This window comes from Engystomops pustulosus, chromosome 1, assembly GCF_040894005.1.
Source record: "Engystomops pustulosus chromosome 1, aEngPut4.maternal, whole genome shotgun sequence".
Taxonomy (NCBI): Eukaryota; Metazoa; Chordata; class Amphibia; order Anura; family Leptodactylidae; genus Engystomops; species Engystomops pustulosus.
Window position 1 is genome coordinate 271597948 of NC_092411.1, and position 21172 is coordinate 271619119.

At 44.8% G+C, this 21172-nt stretch overlaps 1 protein-coding gene across 3 annotated transcripts in view; it reads right to left on the reverse strand.

The window, feature by feature from the left end:
* The window catches only part of FAM193A (family with sequence similarity 193 member A), a 54853-nt gene that overhangs the window by 22017 nt on the left and 11664 nt on the right, over positions 1 to 21172 (reverse strand). For 2 of the 3 annotated variants that reach the window (XM_072126192.1, XM_072126191.1), the window contains exons 2-7: positions 9603 to 9668; positions 5774 to 6019; positions 3437 to 3606; positions 2254 to 2421; positions 1439 to 1661; positions 1193 to 1317 (exon numbers count right to left, since the gene is read on the reverse strand). In XM_072126192.1, the coding sequence (XP_071982293.1) occupies positions 1193 to 1317; positions 1439 to 1661; positions 2254 to 2421; positions 3437 to 3606; positions 5774 to 6019; positions 9603 to 9668 (998 nt within the window). The remainder of the gene's footprint in view (positions 1 to 1192; positions 1318 to 1438; positions 1662 to 2253; positions 2422 to 3436; positions 3607 to 5773; positions 6020 to 9602; positions 9669 to 21172) is intronic. The other variant, XM_072126193.1, reaches the window with a different exon arrangement.

A 21172-nucleotide genomic window follows, 5' to 3' on the forward strand; every position in this document is an offset into this window, starting at 1 on the left:
CTGTACCGAGTGTTTTTGCTGAAAAAAAATAATTATAAAATGTGATGAGACTGTCGCTCCCTGCTGCCAATGACGCTTCTCCTCTTACCCTAATTATACACTGTTCCAGCCTTGTCCTGCCCAGCATAAGACGAGAATACGTCATCACTGTGTTGTCCCTGACAGGCAGAAGTAATCAATCACTGCACCATCCCCAAGCTTCTCTGCGAGAGTCATCTAGCTGAGGTTGATTAGTTCTGCCTGACAGTTCAGGAAGCTCCGTGTGCAATGTGTTTATGTAGGCACCCAGCTTTCCCAAGGTACTGAATTTTATAATAGTTTTTTTTTAGCAAAACCACGCAGCACAAGGATTAAACAAGATATGATTCTTTATCAGTTAGCTTCAGCATTCTCAATGTAAGTTTGGTTCACAATACATAAAAACAAATGGTAGATTTTCTTTAACAGTGCTCAGTTGTAGCTGTTCTGCTAGTGTGCACCACATAAGTGCACACCTGAATAAAAGATAGTGGATTAAAATGGGGTTGTAACAATTTTGAGGGTATATCCATATGATAGGGTGATTGGTGTGGGTGTCTGACTGCAGGGACCCCACCAATCACGAAAATGGAGAAGATGGACAAATATGTATCCTGCTTCCCCATTCAATACTATGGAAGTGTGTGACCCTGCCAAGCACAGGTATATCTGGCACTCCAGTGCACTGTGCTCTATAGGGATAGTATAGAAATTGCTATGGAAGTGTTGGAAACGCTCAAGCACAGCCACTCTTGTGTACTCTCTGTAGTTACTTCAGAAATTGCTGAGCACAGTGCTCATACAACTTCATGTATCGGCAAAAGTAGTTCCTCAACAAGGACGGGGCTGGTGCGGATGAGCGCCCAAATTTGGGATCACACATCATAAAATTGACTTGCACATCTGATATAAGTAGGAATAAAATAGGCAGGCAAGTAGACAAGTCGCAGAAAAGGATCAAATTGACATTGCAACAATTCTGCGACAAAGTCCGGAAAAACTGGAGTAATTATAATGATGCATTACCCCAAAAGTGTCTGTACCCCAAATAAGTGGGGTTTCTTTATTTTTATGGTCCTTTACAACCAGACTCAATGAAATGACCCATAAGCCAGCACCAGTCACACAGAACATCACAGAAACTATAAATCAGAAAAAAATAATATGTAAGTACCGTAGCTGCGAGACCAGTGCCGGCAAGCTGTTTTGGAGTAATGGTTCAGAAAATACCAAGTTTTCAAAGAGATGCTTATTATGCAGTTCCCACGTCACCTGAAATTTCTTCAAATGTTCATTTTCCTGCCGTTCAGAAAATAGAAAAACAGGAAAACCTGCAAATTAAACTCTCGAAAGACATTGTCTGCCGCCGAATGTGCCCTCTGTCCAACATGTACAACATGGAGAGTCATTTTGTTCCTACCAAAGTGATGAGGAAGGTGCCGATTGTGCACGCCGCCTGACAGAGGGCGCTGTATTCTTCTAGGAGCAGGGAGATTAACTGGTGAGCTTGAGGAGGTTTGTTTTGGGTCACCTTAAAGCCCAGCGACAAGTGCTTGAGCAGGCGGACTTTCATCTCCAGGACGTACTCGCGCGCCTGCTGCTCGAGGCGTTGATACAACTGGTAAGGGTCCCTTTCACATAACCTGTGCGGAGCAAAGAGACAGCAAGAGGTATAAGTGGTTTTCTAAGAAACTGGTGAACACTTTGCAATAAAAATTGCCTTCTGAGGCGTCCAACTGGATGTGAAAATTCAGTACTGTTCTCCGACTAACGGTATTTTCCAGACAAATATGGATAATTGTGTGTGTGGGATACCCTTCTACTATAGATGTGTGTACAAAAGTCAACAAAGATGTTAACTTTTTGCCCCCATTAACACCGCTCAATTATCAAAGTTATTAAAAAATTTTTACCAGCGCTTAAAGGGTTTTAGCCATTTGTCCGTACACCAAAAACCTAGCAGTTTGGTAAAATGGGTCTGCCAAGTAAGGTGCGAAGCGGTTGGTCTAGCAGGTTAATAGCAAAGCGAGTTATTGAAGGGATTGTCCCATTACAGTGAATGAAGCACATGATCATCACACCTGTGTCTTCTATGGGGTTGCACAGGACCCCATTAAAGAGCACGCACACAGGCACTTACACTTTATGTGACTTTGGTGGACCAGTCCTTTAATCTTAACAGACTCAACCATCTGTGCCGTACATGTAATCGCATTATAATAAGTTAGCAATTACCTATCCACCAAGTCTTTCATCCCATCCTTCTCTGGCACCAGCGACTGGTCCTGGTCATCCGCTAGTGGCGTTCCAGCCTGGCGGTATATGCACCGAATCATGTAACGTACGTCTGACCAGTAGTTTTGTAGCTGCTGGGATTCCCGTTCAGTCTCTGCTGAAATTTCCCTGAAATTACAGGGGCGAAAAAAAAAAAATTAAAACGGATGTGGCCATTTTGCATAAACTTAATCAGGGGTTAAAGTCACTATGTATGAGCAGGTTAAGAATGCCGACAATTATGATTTGGTTCTCAATACTGACAAGACTTGACTGCCGGCTGCTGGTTCCCTTCTACATATTAAAATCCATAGCCATCAGTAGCATCCTATGTGTGTAGGATTAACCATGTCTTACAAGTGTAAAACCACAATACGGTATGATCATTGCCTGAAGCTACATGTGAACTTTTGGGAATGTTTCACTTTTAGGGGGGAAATAGATAAAAGATAATAAGCATCCAGCCTGGTCATAACGCAGACCACAAATTGTTGTTCTGCTGACTGCTGATCTATTCCTCCTGACACTACCACACACACTTGACGTGGTTGAGCAAATTTGTGTTGTCAGTGAGTAGGGGAGACGCTCCCATACATCACTCTTGAAATACAATAGGACTGTATTGGACTCTTGACTACAAGTACAAGTGAATCTTAGAGTATTGGTATTAACAGGTTCCTAGTGCCCTTCCAAGCATCATACCAATGATAACAACGAGCCTAATATAAAAGGATGTCCCCTTCATTATAGCAAGTGTAAAGGGGCAAGTAAAAAACTAAAATACAAGTCTGTGATGTTAGAGGCCATCACAACACATTTCAATTTTAGTGTTTCAGTAAAGCAACAATGTAAACTAAAAGGGGGTATTCCAGGTTCTAAAAAGTGACAACAGGATAAGCGATCAATATCAGGCCAAGTCCTATTGAAGCGAATGGAGCTGAGCTGAAGCAAAGTGAACAGACACTTTACAATGTACAGCGCTGTGCTTGGTAGGATACTGTAACAGACTACCAGAGAGTTCTAGCACATGCGTTGGCCTCAGTAGAAGTCCGTACCCCTGTAGAATAATGACCAATCTAGAGAAGATCGCCAACAATGAAGGAATTGTCAATGCTGGTGGCCATCAAGCAAACACGTGCCTTACCTTCGCTCATTACACGCTTCACAACCACACGATATCTCGGCGGGCGCGGAGTTATTAAGGGCCACGGTAGGTGCAACAGTCTGAGCGCCGACTAACATTCGTCCTCCGCCCACAGATTCCTGCTTCGATCCGCTGTTGCCTGGCGGCATGTGCAAAAGGAAATCTTGACTCTAGGTGGCGAAAAGAAAAAAAAAATTAAAATAAAAGATTTTGGTACATAAAGAAACAAAAAAGTTTTTTTAATGTAAAAAAAAATAAATAACTATAGGTCATGGGATCTCAGAACATATAACCTAGGAGTACAACTTCCATGAATGCACATTTGGCAACTTGTGCCTTAAAAAAAAAAAAAAAAAAAGGACCTGCCAGAGCGATTTGGGACAGTAAACCACCCACTTGCTGTTATGGACCAATGCTTCAACAACTCAAATTGCCCTTTAGCTAGTCACTCTGTGCCCCCTATTTAGAAATATATATATATCTTCACACTTACCTAGAGATGGGCCCGCTGAGGCCCATCTCTAGTGCTTCCACGCACCTGCGCAGTATTTCAATGCAGCCGAAGCTGCACATGAGCGCTGAGGTCGGGGTGTAGAATGCAGGATTCAATGTGTTACTGTGCAGGCGCAGGAGATCTACAATGAAGTACGAAGGTTGGTTTTTAATTTATTAAAGATTTGTATTAGTACATCACACCTCGGCCGCCGAAGTATGGAGTGATCGCACAGGCTGAGCCCCCTCCTTGCATCGGTAACTGCCCCAATCAGTGCTAGCACGGATTGCGGGTGTAAACCCTTCAATCACCGCGGGTAAAACAAAAATCAGCGGTCCGGGGGCCCAGCCAAATTAGCTTGGATCATCCATCCCCGTGATGTCATAGGTCATTGTAACAAATGGCCAGAAAACATACCATGTGACAGTGGCACATTGTAATAGATGATGTATCAAATCTCCATATACTGCACTGTAGCATAGCAGCATATGGTAGGTTCAATCATACAACCTATGGTTAAAGTACCCTACAGGGCAGTGATGGCGAAACATTTAGAGAGCGAGTGCCCAAACGACAGCAAAAACCCATTTATTTATTTCAAAGTGCCAACGCGGCAATTTAAGTAATAACTTATTGCTTACTGCTTTGTAAAAGCTTTCTTCGTATTGGCGTCCTGAGGACATCAATACAGTAGAAAGAGGAGAAATTCAGATTATTAATGTAGCCTCCGTCCAGGGTCCCCTGTACAAGAAGAATGCAGGGCCCGTGGCAGATCAAATTATAATCCAGCCATGTCCACATCTTCTCACTCCTCCTGGAGTCCCAGGCAGCCAAGGATGTGTTGCTCTAAAATAGTGCTCAATGTCCTGTGTGGCCTGGGACTGAAGGAGGCGGCCATGTGTTTTTGGTTACACTGAAAACACACATGGAACCAAAGAAAAAAAAAAAAAGTTATATTTCAATGTAGGTAGTAAAAAAAAAATGAAACCGCAAAATCAAAAAAAAAGGGGCCTCGGTGGAAAGGAGTTAATAGGGGGCACAGAGGGACAATTTGGGACTGAACAACCGGTCGATCAGGACCGGTGAGTGTTGTAGTCTCCCAAGACAGGTGTCCTTTAAGTTTTTAACAAAAATCAACAGCAAAGACAAGATTATTGCACAATTTCTTTTAAGAAACTCAGACTCCAACCTCTGCCTACAAACAAAAGTATTGCAGGGTGAAATATGCTTAAAGGGGTAGCTGGGACTAAACCCGCCAGGTGTCAAACATATCCAGCTCACTTCTGCCCATTGGTAAGATGACAGATGCCACGGTTTAGCTTATGGTCTATGGGCCTGAGTGATGCGCGCTTGACTGAAGGCTCATGTACATCTCAATGGAGAGAGGTGAGCCATATGTGTTTGGGACCGTACACCACAGAATATGGGGCAGTAGCCCCAGCTCCCGGGTTCATTCCGGCATCAAAAGCAGATTAGTTTAAAACCTTCCAACCAACCAGATATTGACTATAACAAAGTGATCAATATAAGTGAATTGGAAATCAACTCCTCTGAGAATAAGGGTGATGACACGCGTGGCATTTTCGGTCGTTTTTGAAATCGCATCCGTATTTGACAGTTTTTGACTGGTTACCATGTGTTTGGCTGCTTACAACCTGTTCGTCTATTAAGATATTTGGGGAAAAAGGACAAAAACTGTCAAAAAGGATGCGTTTTTAAACAGACGGAAAACGCATGCTTAAAAACTGGCCAAAAGCACCACTTGTGGCATCACCTTAAGAGGTGCCGCCAGGCTAAATGCCGCCACCAGGGTAGGCCTGGATAACAGCTGAAGAAAGACTTACAACTAATGATTGGTCTTGTGTGGGGTGGATATCCTCACTTTCTACCGTCCGTCGGCAGTCTGAGCATACCCACAAGGGAAGGTGCATCTTGGCATTGGCTTTTGGAGATGTGGAAAGTGCTAGTTTGCTTGAGTTTTTTGTGCCACACTCGGAGAGCGCAAGGTCCTTTCGTTCGCTCCGACAGAGAAGACAATGTTCTCCCGTGGTGTACGGCGCCCTCTGACCCAAGCCAAACGTAAAGGGGGCCTGTAACATTAAAAGATGGAGATCAATAGTATGCCAAATCTACAGAGCTAGCAGCAAATTTCAAGGTGCACAGACAGCCACGTGTGTAATGGAACATGTAGATCGCAACATTGCTCTGATAATTGTCTGGAGTGTTCTATTGCAACAATGTCACAGTTAGGCTACATTCCCACAGACGTATGCGGCCAGGTGGGCATCCTTCACCCCTCTCCATAGCGAAGAGCGCCACACGGGCCCATGCTGCCGCCAGGCCGCCATCGCATCCTATGGGCGGTGCAAATTTGGGGCTGGATATACCCCCCAAGAAAATGGCCATGCAAATGTTGCCTAAACCCCATTCTGCTACAGTGTAAGTTGTGTGCAACAGATCCTCAATTAAGGCACATGCAATATGACTTGTCTTCAAATTTTTCTAATTTAAAACACAAGGTTCAGGGCTTATTTAATGCCCTTAACAGATCGGCACAGGTAACTTGCAGGTAAGTAGGCAGGAGTAGCACCTGTCCTCCATCACCCACACCTTGTTATGGCTTCAAATACTGCACGGAAAAACATGCACACGGAAACACCGCCCGAGCCGGCTGTGCACAGGATTAACATAATGAGAAACTGGATGTCACACACCTGCCAGGGTTTCACATAATGAACTTTTGGCAACCCCTCTGACCTTTACAGGTTGTATGCAGAGCAGAATTTAAGATCACACCTCCAGTGATCCTTTTTTTTTTATTATTTTTTTTTAGAGATTGTAACAAGATTTGACCTCATTAAATGATTATTTCTTTTCTAGAATCCATCTTTTTTTCCCTAAAGTTACGTGAAAATGAGCAGAGTCATATTTTGCCTGAGAGGAGTCACGTTTAGAGGCTGCAGAGGCAGCAGCAACTTACATGCCCCCCACCACCATCAGTTCTATAGTATCACTTTGTGGTTATGTGATGTACAGAACTGGTTATATGGGCAATAAAGAATAACTCACATTTTAAATTTCATCTTTAACCGTTTGTGTCCCTCTAGCTCCAAGAACCAAAAGCCTGATGTGATCTAAAAGATTCATTCTCTTTAATATGACACCAAAACACATCATCCTAGGTGATCTAGGAGCAAGAACAAGGGTGTCTGAAGTGTCTCCAACCACAGCTTCAAAACTTGACTCATCTCAGGCAAATAGGACTCTTCTCTGCTCATTATCACATGCTTTTGGTGGAGTCTTAATAGGTAAATGGGCGAGATATCACATGGTAGAGGTAATTATAGAAAGGACATTATATCCCCCTACCTGAGGGTACTGGTAGCTTAATGGGGTAAAATACCCTGACAATGACCCTTTAAGTGACTTCATAGCATCAGCTTGCACTGCCTACACTTTGGCCTGCTGTAACACATGATCCATTGGACGTGTGGTCGAGCAAGTACATGACGGTGCAGTATAACCCATGCAGGGTCCCCAGTAACCTTGTTTATGCACATAATGAACAGGCTACAACCGCCGGGATGTTTCGGCTTGGTGTCTACAGGCTACATGTGACCTTGCAGTGTTCCTCGGACCGTGTGCAGCCGCTGATTTATAGCAGGTGCTAAGTCACACGTTGTATAATACAATCGGAAAAAGCAGAAGAAGCCGCACAGGAATAAGAGATGAGCCGGCTGCAGCACAAGCACGGGAACTGCTGAACCTCAGCCTGTGTGTGTGAATGGGGCTGTAATAAGAGACATGGCTGCAGGAGAAGCCCATTTATTGTGTCATGGGCCGAGGGGGCAGTGCATGGTCTACAACTAGAGACTGATCTCCACATCACTGGTAATAAAATCATGGCTGTAATAAGCTTCCTATGAATAGACTGTGATTGTACAGAGGTGTGCCTAGAGGACCAGGAGGCACTCCCAATAATTATACACATGGAAAAGGTCACAACACCACACAATACAGGCAGTCCCCGGGTTACACACAAGATCGGTTCTCTAGGTTTGTTCTTAAGTTAAATTTGTATGCAAGTCAGAACTGTATACTTTATAATTGTAACCAAAGTGAAATATTTTTTGGTCTCTGTGACAATTGGATTTTAAAAATGTTGGATTGTCATAAGAACCAGGAGTAACACTAAAGCTTAAATGCAGACGCCTGTGATAACTGTTACAGCTGATTATTGTAGCCCGGGGCTAAAGTACAGTAAGATACCAACAACCAGAGGTCCGTTTGTAACTAGGGGTCGTCTGTAAGTCGAGTGTTCTTAAGTAGGGGACCGTCTGATCAAGAGAAAACCCTCATACAACTGGTAAAAGCCACATACAATACTATACATGGGGCCCAGTCTGGACTACAACACTCAGGACTCAATGCTCCAGGCAGCGGGACAATCCGCAGAATTCTGTAGGTTTTCCTAAAGGTATAATCCATGGAATGCTTGGAGAGAGAAAGATCTGTACCGCACATCACCATGCCCATCACCAGATTTTTACTCCATTAAAAAAAATATATGTGGCCGGGAGCGGGCTGCCTAAAACAATAAAGCTGTACTTACCTTCCGGTGCCCTCCCGTATCCAGCGCTGCTGTCGCTCCGGTCCGGGCGCCATGTAAACAAACATGGCCGCTGGAGCAGCGCTGGATTCAGCTTCCGGCCGGACCCGACAACCTTCCGGCCCCCATACACAATGCTGTGTATAGGGACGGATAGGTGTACCCGGCCACAGCTGGCCGGAAGCTGAATGCAGCGCTGCTCCGGCGGCCATGTTTGTTTACATGGCGCCCGGACCAGAGCAACAGCAGCGCTGGATACCAGAGGGCACCGGAAGGTAAGTACAGCTTTATTGTTTTAGGCAGCCCGCTCCCGGCCACATATATATATATATTTTTTTTTTTAACTGACAACCCCTTTAAACTACCAGCCCCGCAGGTAAGGGATGACAAGTCCTTTTTAGAATTAACTTTTTTATGTGAAATCATACATATATAAACTCTACCAAAGTCATGGGACAATAAGCCGATTTAAAGATTTAGATTTTGACTGAAATTAGTCAAGTTTAGAGGCTGCAGTGGGAGAGTCGCTTCTAGTCAAATATTTTATACTTAACAGTTCTTTCAAGATAAGAATCTAATCTTTTAGAATGCATTGGGTTTGTGGTTCTGTGAAAATCCAGTTCCTGCAATTTAACTACCAGTATCACCACTTCGGTTGCTACCAGAACCACAAGATTTGATCTTGGCATTTCACATCGTACTTGAGGTGCAGGTAGTTTAACGGGGTAACAACTGGAGACATTGTCACTCTGGATTTAGACATTTTCGGATCGGTCAGCAATGTTAGTTTGACACAGATATGCAGATGACCCCTCTGTTACAATAGCATTACCAGCAACAAACAGCCAGTATGGAGGAGGAATAATGCATAACGTTGCACAGATAGATAGAAGCAAGGAATAAAGGAGACTATCCCTAAATCAGAACTCACACCAAGAGGAAGCAACTGCAAACATACGCAGATAATATAAATGCAAAATAACCACAGAATAACCTGAGCATCTATTTCCTAAACAAACATTTCCAAAATTAAGGCAAGATTTCCCATGCAACCTCTTCCTTACCTGCGAGACGCCTGTGAAATCAGTACTGAGTGGTCCATCTGTGAAGGGGGTACCGTTTAATGCAATCTGGAGGGGACAAATATAAAAAATGGTGAATAAACCTTTAAGAAAAAAAAAATATTTTTTTTTAAATAATTTACATTTGACACAACAGCAAAATAATTGGAGACTTAAGTGATGGGCCCAACTCTTCCTGCCCTCATCTATTGGGCTGGATTCACACTTGCTATTTTTACAGCAGAAAAGGTTGAGGTGGAAATTTACACCCAGGTCTGGCAACCACCATGTTACCCGTGGAACAGGAAGGAGAATGTGGAACCACTATGCAACCTCTCTGTACATGTACGTCCACAAAATGGACCAAATAGAAAGGTCCCTAAGGATTCTTTACACAACAGTAGAATTTGGAGAAAATTAAGAAATGGGCAATGCTTAAAAGATCATGTAGGTAGGTAGGTAGGTATGCATGCATGCATGCATGCATGCATGCATGCATGCATGCATGTATGTAGAGGTGGGCACGTCCTTGCCATACTCTCTGCACCACATTCGGCAGCAGCGTTTTGGGAAATGGCTCATACCATCTGTGTGACCACAAGTGCTGTAAACCATGCAAAATAACGGACTGAAAACCTACAGCGAAACCACCACGTGCAGCCACGTCCTGGATCAATCGGCTGTGACATTTTAGCCTTTTTTGTATGAAAGTAAATCTACTTTCAAAACCCATCCTGATAAACCAGGGACATTACTCATAGATCAGTCACCCTGTCATAATCTTCTTATATTGGCTATCCATGGCCTCCATTTCAAAATAAATTATGCTAATAAGACAGATTGGCGGTAGAGGTCGTTAACAGAGCCCCTCTGTGCTGCATTTTCATATGCCGTTACACTGTACAGAATAAACCCCCACCCCACCCTTTGCACTGTGTGAGATTACAGCAGGTAGTGGGAGTGTTGAGGAAGAAGTTCCACCGAGGAACAGCCTGACACGGAGGGGCTCTGGTAACCCCACCCAGAGCCTTTCTGGCTTATTAGCACAATTTTAAGCTGGTTTCACATCAGGTTTTCTGCATGCTGCTGACGGACATGTTTTATGTTGGGAAAAAAAAAATCTAAACACATTCTTGTCTATGGACATGACAGATGCAGGGGCAGGCTGTGTGTGGCTGGAGGCTATGACCAATGCATTTCCTACCCTAGGCTTATACTCGAGCCCATGGGTTATTCCAGTTTTGTCTGTTAAAATTAGGTACCTCGGCTTATACTCAAGTACGGTACTTATAATTACATTTTTTAAAACTACGTATAAGCTTAAAGTGCAAAAACGGATGCCATGGTGCCTGGACCTATGAAGAAATGTCTCGTGCTTCATCTTGATGGTAAATTTAGGCTGCATACAAAATAACCAGTTTTTTTGTAAAACGCAAGAACGGCCACCGCAAGGATTTTTTGTGTCCAAAAAATACGTCCCCCGCTGACTAGAATATAGAATATGGCTAATGTATTTCTCACTGCACCATGAACTTGCTGCCCATACACAATGTAAAAAAATTAGAACATTTTCCCGGTATGGTCTCTGCATAGAAGGCTATGGGAGTTCAAAATAGGGCCAACGCACGGTGTTGTCCATGGGTTACATACGGCCCGCTTTCAGCCAAAGCAGTTGTGTTCATGAGGCTTAGTTGGAAAAAATAAATAAATAAAAAATGTTCTGTAATACAGAAACCTTAGGCAATATACACAAATTGTTTCAGGTAGAGCAATTGAAAAGTTTCCATAGTGACACAGAGTCTTCCTCGGACCCCCTATACAGGAATACACTGCCTGCGACATGTAAAGGTTTAATGGCACCAATTGCATTAGATAATGTCAAAATCCATCCGTGTCCGGACACTTTTTGCCTTCCGCAGCTGCTGGTCGGCCAGGTTTTGGATATATTGGCTGCAATCTAATGCTGAAATATTACAGCAGCGTCACATAGAACATGGGAGATGGTCAAAGGGGAAAAAAGCGGAGTGTCCCATATAACCCTATATGTACCCAGGCTCCAGAACCCAAGCCGTGGCTTACTTTCCAATGTATTCATAGAGGTCATGAGAGTTACCCTAGGGCACGGACAAGACCTTATTCTCACTATATTTGCAGCCTCCATCTGACACATGTAGAAGAAAAAGTTTGTAATGTATAGTTGTACAGTGGGATCTGTTATAACATATGGGGTCAATAATACCACTTTACTAAGCAATTCTGTGTCCAATGACTCCTCTCCGATAACCGCTACACATATAGCAGGTATCCATCCCGGGCACAATACAATTGCATAGCACCCCAATGACGAGGCACTGAGCCGAGCAGGCACAATACAATTGCATAGCACCCCAATGACGCGGCACTGAGCCGAGCAGGCACAATACAATTGCATAGCACCCCAATGACGAGGCACTGAGCCGAGCAGGCACAATACAATTGCATAGCACCCCAATGACGCGGCACTGAGCCGAGCAGGCACAATACAATTGCATAGCACCCCAATGACGAGGCACTGAGCCGAGCAGGCACAATACAATTGCATAGCACCCCAATGACGAGGCACTGAGCCGAGCAGGCACAATACAATTGCATAGCACCCCAATGACGCGGCACGGAGCCGAGCAGGCACAATACAATTGCATAGCACCCCAATGACGAGGCACTGAGCCGAGCAGGCACAATACAATTGCACAGCACCCCAATGACGAGGCACTGAGCCGAGCAGGCACAATACAATTGCATAGCACCCCAATGACGCGGCACGGAGCCGAGCGGGCACAATACAATTGCATAGCACCCCAATAACGAGGCACGGAGCCGAGCGGGCACAATACAATTGCATAGCACCCCAATAACGAGGCACGGAGCCGAGCGGGCACAATACAATTGCATAGCACCCCAATAACGAGGCACTGAGCCGAGCAGGCACAATACAATTACATAGCACCCCAATGACGAGGCACGGAGCCGAGCGGGCACAATACAATTGCATAGCACCCCAATGACGAGGCACGGAGCCGAGCGGGCACAATACAATTGCATAGCACCCCAATGACGAGGCACGGAGCCGAGCGGGCACAATACAATTACATAGCACCCCAATGACGAGGCACGGAGCCGAGCGGGCACAATACAATTGCATAGCACCCCAATAACGAGGCACGGAGCCGAGCGGGCGCAATACAATTACATAGCACCCCAATGACGAGGCACGGAGCCAAGCGGGCGCAATACAATTGCATAGCACCCCAATAACGAGGCACGGAGCCGAGCGGGCACAATACAATTGCATAGCACCCCAATAACGAGGCACGGAGCCGAGCGGGCACAATACAATTGCATAGCACCCCAATAACGAGGCACGGAGCCGAGCGGGCACAATACAATTGCATAGCACCCCAATAACGAGGCACGGAGCCGAGCAGGCACAATACAATTGCATAGCACCCCAATGACGAGGCACTGAGCCGAGCAGGCACAATACAATTGCACAGCACCCCAATGACGAGGCACTGAGCCGAGCAGGCACAATACAATTGCATAGCACCCCAATGACGCGGCACGGAGCCGAGCGGGCACAATACAATTGCATAGCACCCCAATAACGAGGCACGGAGCCGAGCGGGCACAATACAATTGCATAGCACCCCAATAACGAGGCACGAAGACGAGCGGGCACAATACAATTGCATAGCACCCCAATAACGAGGCACGGAGCCGAGCGGGCACAATACAATTACATAGCACCCCAATGACGAGGCACGGAGCCGAGCGGGCACAATACAATTGCATAGCACCCCAATGACGAGGCACGGAGCCGAGCGGGCACAATACAATTACATAGCACCCCAATGACGAGGCACGGAGCCGAGCGGGCACAATACAATTGCATAGCACCCCAATAACGAGGCACGGAGCCGAGCGGGCACAATACAATTACATAGCACCCCAATGACGAGGCACGGAGCCGAGCGGGCACAATACAATTGCATAGCACCCCAATAACGAGGCACGGAGCCGAGCGGGCACAATACAATTGCATAGCACCCCAATAACGAGGCACGGAGCCGAGCGGGCACAATACAATTGCATAGCACCCCAATAACGAGGCACGGAGCCGAGCGGGCACAATACAATTGCATAGCACCCCAATGACGAGGCACGGAGCCGAGCGGGCACAATACAATTGCATAGCACCCCAATGACGAGGCACGGAGCCGAGCGGGCACAATACAATTACATAGCACCCTAATGCTGAGGCACTGAGCCGAGCAGGCACAATACAATTGCATAGCACCCCAATAACGCGGCACGGAGCCGAGCAGGCACAATACAATTGCATAGCACCCCAATGACGCGGCACGGAGCCGAGCAGGCACAATACAATTGCATAGCACCCCAATGACGAGGCACGGGGCCGAGCGGGCACAATAAGGGCTGGCACCTTCGGTGCTGCCACATATGAATACTAAGCAGCTCTGTATAAAATCAGACGCACAAGTCAAATATTAATAATTCTGGATCCTGTTACCAGGCTGCGATGATCTAAAAATAGCCAGTCGGATCAGCAGAGGAAGAACAATGCCGGTAACCAGCCGGCACGCAATGGCCATATTGTGTCTCGGAGGAGCCCAGCTGTCCTGGTGGTGTGTGGGGAGGGGGGGGGGGGGTTGCAGGTTATATAATCCAACGTTATAACCCACCACCTCACCGCAAGGTCCGGCTGACAGCCAGAATTCTCCGCACAATGTGTGGTCTTGGTGGCTGTCACTTCTACCATGATGCACAGAAAAAAAAACCCTGATTTCAAGTGCCAAAACACTAATGGGTTTTAGTAATTAGATTTAATTAAACAAAAAGGTCCTTCCCTTATAAAATGAGACAGGAAGATTGTAAGTGTGTTCACTAGGCTGCGAACGATTAACAAGACGTCCTTTCAGCAAACACCAATGGCAAGCCGGTTACTCTGGTTTATACAGAGTGTCAGACTACACAGGTTTGTTTGTTGTCTGTCACCATGGAGATGCATAGGCAAGTAACTAACACTCAAGTGACTGTACAGTTGGTATCCTGCCGCATGCTCATACATTGGGATACGTTGTCCTGCTCCTCCCCCATTTCCCTTGGAAGCGGGAGGAGTCAACATTAGCAGCAACCAGTGATTGGCTTCTGCCAACGTTCCGGTTGTATCCCGACAGACGGGATGGACAAATCTAGTTTGCTGCTTTTTTTAATCCAAAGTTTCCTGCTGGACATGGAGCAAAGGCGAAAAATGAGGCCTCATGTGAACTCAGCCTTATCACACAAGATTACACAAAACATATTCCATGCGCTGTATGAGCCCAGACTAAGCAGTGGAAATCCTTAGTGCTTACTGTATCATGGCGAGTTACTAGGAGAGAACAGTATCGCCCTCTGAGGGAGCCCTCCCAAGACACTGCAGGTACAAGCTTTCTTAGCACGCAATATGTAGTCTACTAGAAAAAAAAAATACTACATTTTTAAAAAAAAATACTAAAAAGTGAATCTGAATGCAACCGTAAAGGGGTTGTTCGCTTTCAAAAAATAATACATATCGTTTACGTAAGGAAAACGTAGGCAATTTTCCAATATACGGTACTTCCTGTATCAATTTCTCAGAGTTTTCTAGATCTCTGATTGCTGTCCTGCTATAGAAATCTTCTATAGAAATCGGTCCATGGTCATGTGATGTCACACAGGTGCACGAGCGGTTATCGCACGGCTCGGATTAGTTTCTGTGATACTAACAAGCTCATGCACCTCGTCCATCACACGACCACGGACAGATTTCTATCCACTGGAAGTAAACATAGAAGAGATCTAGAGAGTCGTGAGGAATTGATACAGAAAGTATATTGGAAAACTGGATAACTTTTCCAAATTAATTATTTGCTGAAAGTGGACAACCCCTTCAAGTACTATATAGGTCAGCCCAAAACAATGCAGAGGGAGAAGGGTTTGTAGTCGGTTGCTTTGGAGACGCATAGGTCTGCAGAAAACAAAGACCCCAAGAACGTTGACTTTCTACAAAACTGAGGAATGGAGACAAAAAGTAAATTGTAAAATTGGATAACTTTTCCTAACACAAAATATTTTTGTTAGGAAAATGTACTTTCTAGAATTTCCACTTTTGGGGAAGATTTCTTAGAAGTTAATTATTCGGTTTTCACATCAAAGTCAGGCAAATAAGCAGCAGATAAAGATCCAGTTCTCACTTAAACCTATGTCCAGGTACGTAGCTCACGGAACCACAAGACTGATGTGATCTAAAAGAAGAGATCTTCATCTTTAACATGACACCACCAGTACCACTAGGGCTGGGTTCACATTACGTTTTGTTCAAATAAGTTGTAGGACACATCGGGCATATCCAGTCATGTTCCTACAAAGTATGGCACATATACGTATTCCATTGTAAGCTTATACCGTGTCATAAGTCGCCCGGGAAACACCCCCCCCCTCCTCCTCCTACATCCACCTTCAACAACTTGACTCATCTCTGCCAAAATATGACCTTTCTCTGCTCAATCTTACTTGACTTGAATTTTTATTTAAAAAAAAAAAACACATCGTTAAAAAGAGCGAGATTTTAAAACGAAAGTGTAAATTTTAGAAATACCCTACCAGTGGGGCCTAGGAGGTTAAGGGGCCGAAATCTAAAAGCACCCCTATTCCAGCTATAGGCAGCTATGCCACCTATATATTCTCCATAAGAACACTGCAACATATTTTATGCCACTGCCAGCTTAAATTAATTTCAATGGGAGGCACACACAATACAAATCATCCATATGTCTTCCAATACAGTGATCTTACAGTTCGTACCCCAAAATATGCAAGGATGCAAGTGCTAAAACAAAGCCCCATATAGTTTATAGAAGAAAGACCTCCAACCGGAGCCACTGTACATATCCCTTCTACACAGTGTGAAGTGACCCCTACCCCATCAGGGCGGTGGCGACAGCCTATTAAATGACAATGAGGCCAGGGCCGGCTGTGCATTATGATGTAAATGAGCAGACGGGGCGTCCTCCTCCCCATCCCTGTACACAATCCAGCTTCCTGCTGCACATCTACAAAAGAGCCGGGAAAGGGACACTACACGGGTGTCACATGCAGAGCGCAGGGAGACGCACCGAGCGCGCAGTCGTCCTCGTTTTACACCAGAAAAGCTGAATTTCCTTATCACCTTCTAAAGGAGAGGATCCAAAGAGGAACACAAAATCCACAGGGAAACATCATATACATCAGTAACACATAAACCTAATGACAGGTCCCGGGATACAGAGAGGGGTTAGACAATCTAAGGCACTTCACCAGCATCCAGACATTGGACAGACCCTCTATGATGCCCAGCGGAAGCCCAAATCTAAATATGCAAAACTTAACAAGGTTTTCCATGAAAACTCCATGCATGGAAGGAGATTTTAGAATATTCTGATATATACTAAACCTTTACATTAAGGGAACTGGCTAGGAAATACCATCAATGAGGGCCCCTCCTCAGGATAGCCCATGCATAGGTAAAAGCAAGGGGGCGACGGCCGTACTGAGCAGTAATCAGCTGTGCATAACCCCCGGCCTCAGTGGTCACATGCACTTCCAGGTCACTAGGACACGACCCCCCTCCGCCCAGAGATTTTTCAGGTTTTTCATATACCCCTGCAATGAACACAATAGTTTCTTTTAACCAGTCATGAGGGGGGGGGCTATAACCTTACACAGTGCAGCACATGGTGGCCGCTCATATAATCTGCTGACACAAGCAGCGTGTCCCACATCCAGACGCTGACAGCCGGTGACAGCTCACACGCGCTCCTGGTAGGACCGCTGCCCAGGACCTGCAAACGCACACTTTTTATTTTCTTTAAGTCATTGTAGTATACACTTCATTCACCTGTACAGTGGTAAGATGAGAATGAACCACTCTGCCATACAGGGGGGGAATCAGATGCACACAGAAAAGCAGAATACCAGATAAAATAGTGGATATATTATACATACAAACAAAAAAAATCTTTGGATCAAAAAAGCTCTTGCCAGGCACCACCACGAAACACTGAACCGCATGGTTGCTTTCTTATTCTAAAAAACACTATATATAACGCATGCAGCATGTTATAGAGCAGTGATGGCTAACCTATGGCACTGGTGCCAGAGGTGGCACTCAGAGCCCTTTCTGTGGGCACTCAGACCATCACCAGAGATGACTCCAGGTATCTTCCTGCAGTCCCATACAGCCCAGGACTTGCTGTGCACAGAGCTATTTTAAAGTGACAGCACTACCTGGGACTATTTTCTGCTTTATTGGTGTCCTCAGGTGCTGGTATCAATGAGAACTGTGACAGAGAAGGGAGTATAAATCACACATTAAATTTCTGTGTTGGCACTTTGCGATAAATAAGTGGGTCTTTGTGGTAGTTTGGGCACTCTGTCTCTAAAAGGTTCGCCATCACTGTTATAGGGCAAGAGGAGCTGAGCAGATCAGTAGTGGGAAGTCTTAATAGTGAACTTGATCGTTAGGCTCCACTTCACATGAAGAGCAGGCTCTTTAGGCTCTATACATAGGGAATTGTTTTCAAGCAGCCAGCCAACCATCCCCACTTTTCCATCTCCAATTTTAACCAGACATTTTTAGGTTAAAAAAGGGGGCATGGTCACTGCATAGGGCGGTGCTAATTAAGCCATCAGGGCAGAGCCAACTCATCTTATTCCCTTCAGAGAGCCGGCTCAATCATGAACCACCCATCACTAGAGCAGATTGCAGAGTGTCCCATCTACACTCAGCATGTTATAGAGCAGTAGATCTTTGAGAATCCTACTTGACTGACAGCAGACTACATATAGTAGATACACATAACACTCTGAAGCTCAGAATTGGCAGGAATATATAAACTATAAATGCTACTTCTCACAAGATATCCAGCACGGCAGGATCTGGGCATGTGACACTCTAGTGAAGCTCTAGGCAAAGACATAGGAATTCCACCTGCCAAGGATAGCGGTGGACTGAGATGTGGACTAAACAAGATCTATCATGTCTATGGATGCGAGTGTTCCTCTGTCATTCTTCTCCAGGGATGACTTGGTCTCCATGACCGCTGGCTATATTTACGTAGGGGATTTTTAGTTGTTGCATAAAAATGCGATCACCCAATAATGAGTGTGATAAAGGGCCCATGTATTGCCCTGCAGCTTTCTGAAGATGTTGCTGGAAGAGGACACAACACGACTGGCGACGCTCTCATCTGAACTTGTAAACTGCCCGGCTGATACTTGAGAGAACTTGTCTAGTACAAGCCATGATGATGCCCTCTATGACCTCAATTGGTGCAATGACGTGTAAAACTTTTTCTATAGCTTTCAAAGGGGTAGTAGAAGGAATGTGACATCACTGCTCACTTCTATCACCTTTACTTCTTGTAGGTCTTTCACCTCCACCATGTAATGTAATCTGCTGGCAGCTGGTTGGAGAGAAATGCACCGTGACTCACCTCTATTATCTCTGTGCATTAGGCCTTCTTCAAGATACTACCAGTTTAAACCGTATGCTAATGAGGCAGTTGGTGCACCCAGAGCACTTCTAATTCTGCCTAAATCACTTCCCTCTCCTCCCAACGTCACCCAAGACAAACCTCTCGCTTATATGATGGAGAGGGGAGTGACCCAGAATACACCAACGTTCTAATTAGCATATGGATTACAATGAAAGTTCCTCAGAAAGGGCATCAAGTTACAGAAGTGGAGGCATAATTGAAATCACAAGGCATTTCTCTACACCACACTGCCAACGGGTATATAATGATTGGCTGCAAACTTGGACAATCCCTTTAAGCATATGCATCTAAAAATGAAATGTAAAATGACAGAACATTATAATTTTGTTTATACAGCTCAAACCTATGAAGGTCAATGGCAACAGAACACTGTGTAGTCTGGTCCTGTGTTACTACTACAGCGTTACTATACTGTTACTACAGTCATTTAAAGGGTACCGGCCACCGCATTTTCACAAATACAGTTAGTGACAGGTTCCCATAGGGCCCTATAAACTGACTGACTCCCTTCTATTTGCAAAAAAATAGGTTCCCTCACATCCACATAAATCAACTTTATGTTACATTATCTGGCATCAGAGGGGACGTGTTCAGCTCAGCCAGCCCATCTACTCATCCCCATGTCTCTCTTCCGAATGTCATGTGACCAGGGTGATGTCATCTAAAGTCCATTACCCAGTTTACAATGTCTGCCCCATGTATGTATCTGATCACATGAAATTACAGCAGCCTCTGTGGACTTAGACTCCTCCCCCTTTCTCCATAGAGGCTGCTGTGATTACATGTGATCAGATGCAAATGCAATAGATGACATCACACTGGTCACATGACATGAAGTGGCCAATGGTGTAACAGAGCCCTCTCTCAATGTTTCACACAGCAGCATGTCCTAGCAGTGACGCCTGTCAGGTCAGGAACAAGAAGGCAGGGAAATTCAAGTACCTCATGTATATGTAGGGCTTCAGTGGACTCACATAGTGACATTGGGCTCACATCAGGAGAGTTGCAAATAAGTTTACAAACTTTTTTACATTTCAGCCAAGGAATGAAACCATCTAGGGGTCAGGGCAATGCTTTATTATGATAGTTTTTAATGTTGCATTTATTCCTTGTGGGTTAATATGCATGGCAGGTTCTCTTTAATTCTTAGTAACTTAAAGGGGTTGTCCACATTCAGTGTAACTATAATTGTTATTGTTTAAGGAAAAGTTGTTCAATTATACAAAATACTTTCTGTATCAATTCCTCAGTGTTTTCTAGATCTCTGCTTGCTGTCCTGCTATAGAAATCTTCTATGTTTACTTCCAGTGGATAGAAATCTGTCCATGGTCACACAGGTGCACCACTCGTTATATCACACAGCTCTGATTACTCCCTGTGTTATAACGAGCTGTGCACCTGTGTGACCATAGACAGATTTCTATCCACTACAGTAAACATACAAGCTTCTATAGCAGGACAGCAAGCAGAGATCTAGAAAATACTGAGGAATTGATACAGAAAGTATATTGGAAAATTGTACAACTTTTCCTTACACAAACCACATCAATTATTTGCGGAAAGTGGACAATTCCTTTAAGTACTGTATACGTCAGCATAAAACAATGCAGAGGGAGAAGGGTTTGTAGTCTGTTGCCTTGGGGACACATAGGTCTGCAGAAAACAAAGACCCCCAAGAACATTGACTTTCTACAAAACGCCATCAATCTGAATTATGCTTAAATTTTTAGGATTGAGCCACCAGTAGTGTGAGACACTCAGATCACTAATGCAACACAGAAAATCAATGAGGTTGCACTCAGATACCAGAGCACATATTGCGGACTTGTAACAGTTGTCTCATGTAGCAGAAAACCCACCATGTCTGAACAGACCCCAAGGGGCATCTCCAGAAGTTGCTGACCAGATGAACATTACACAAAATCTGCAGCAATCTGTTTTTTAACAGCACTCAAG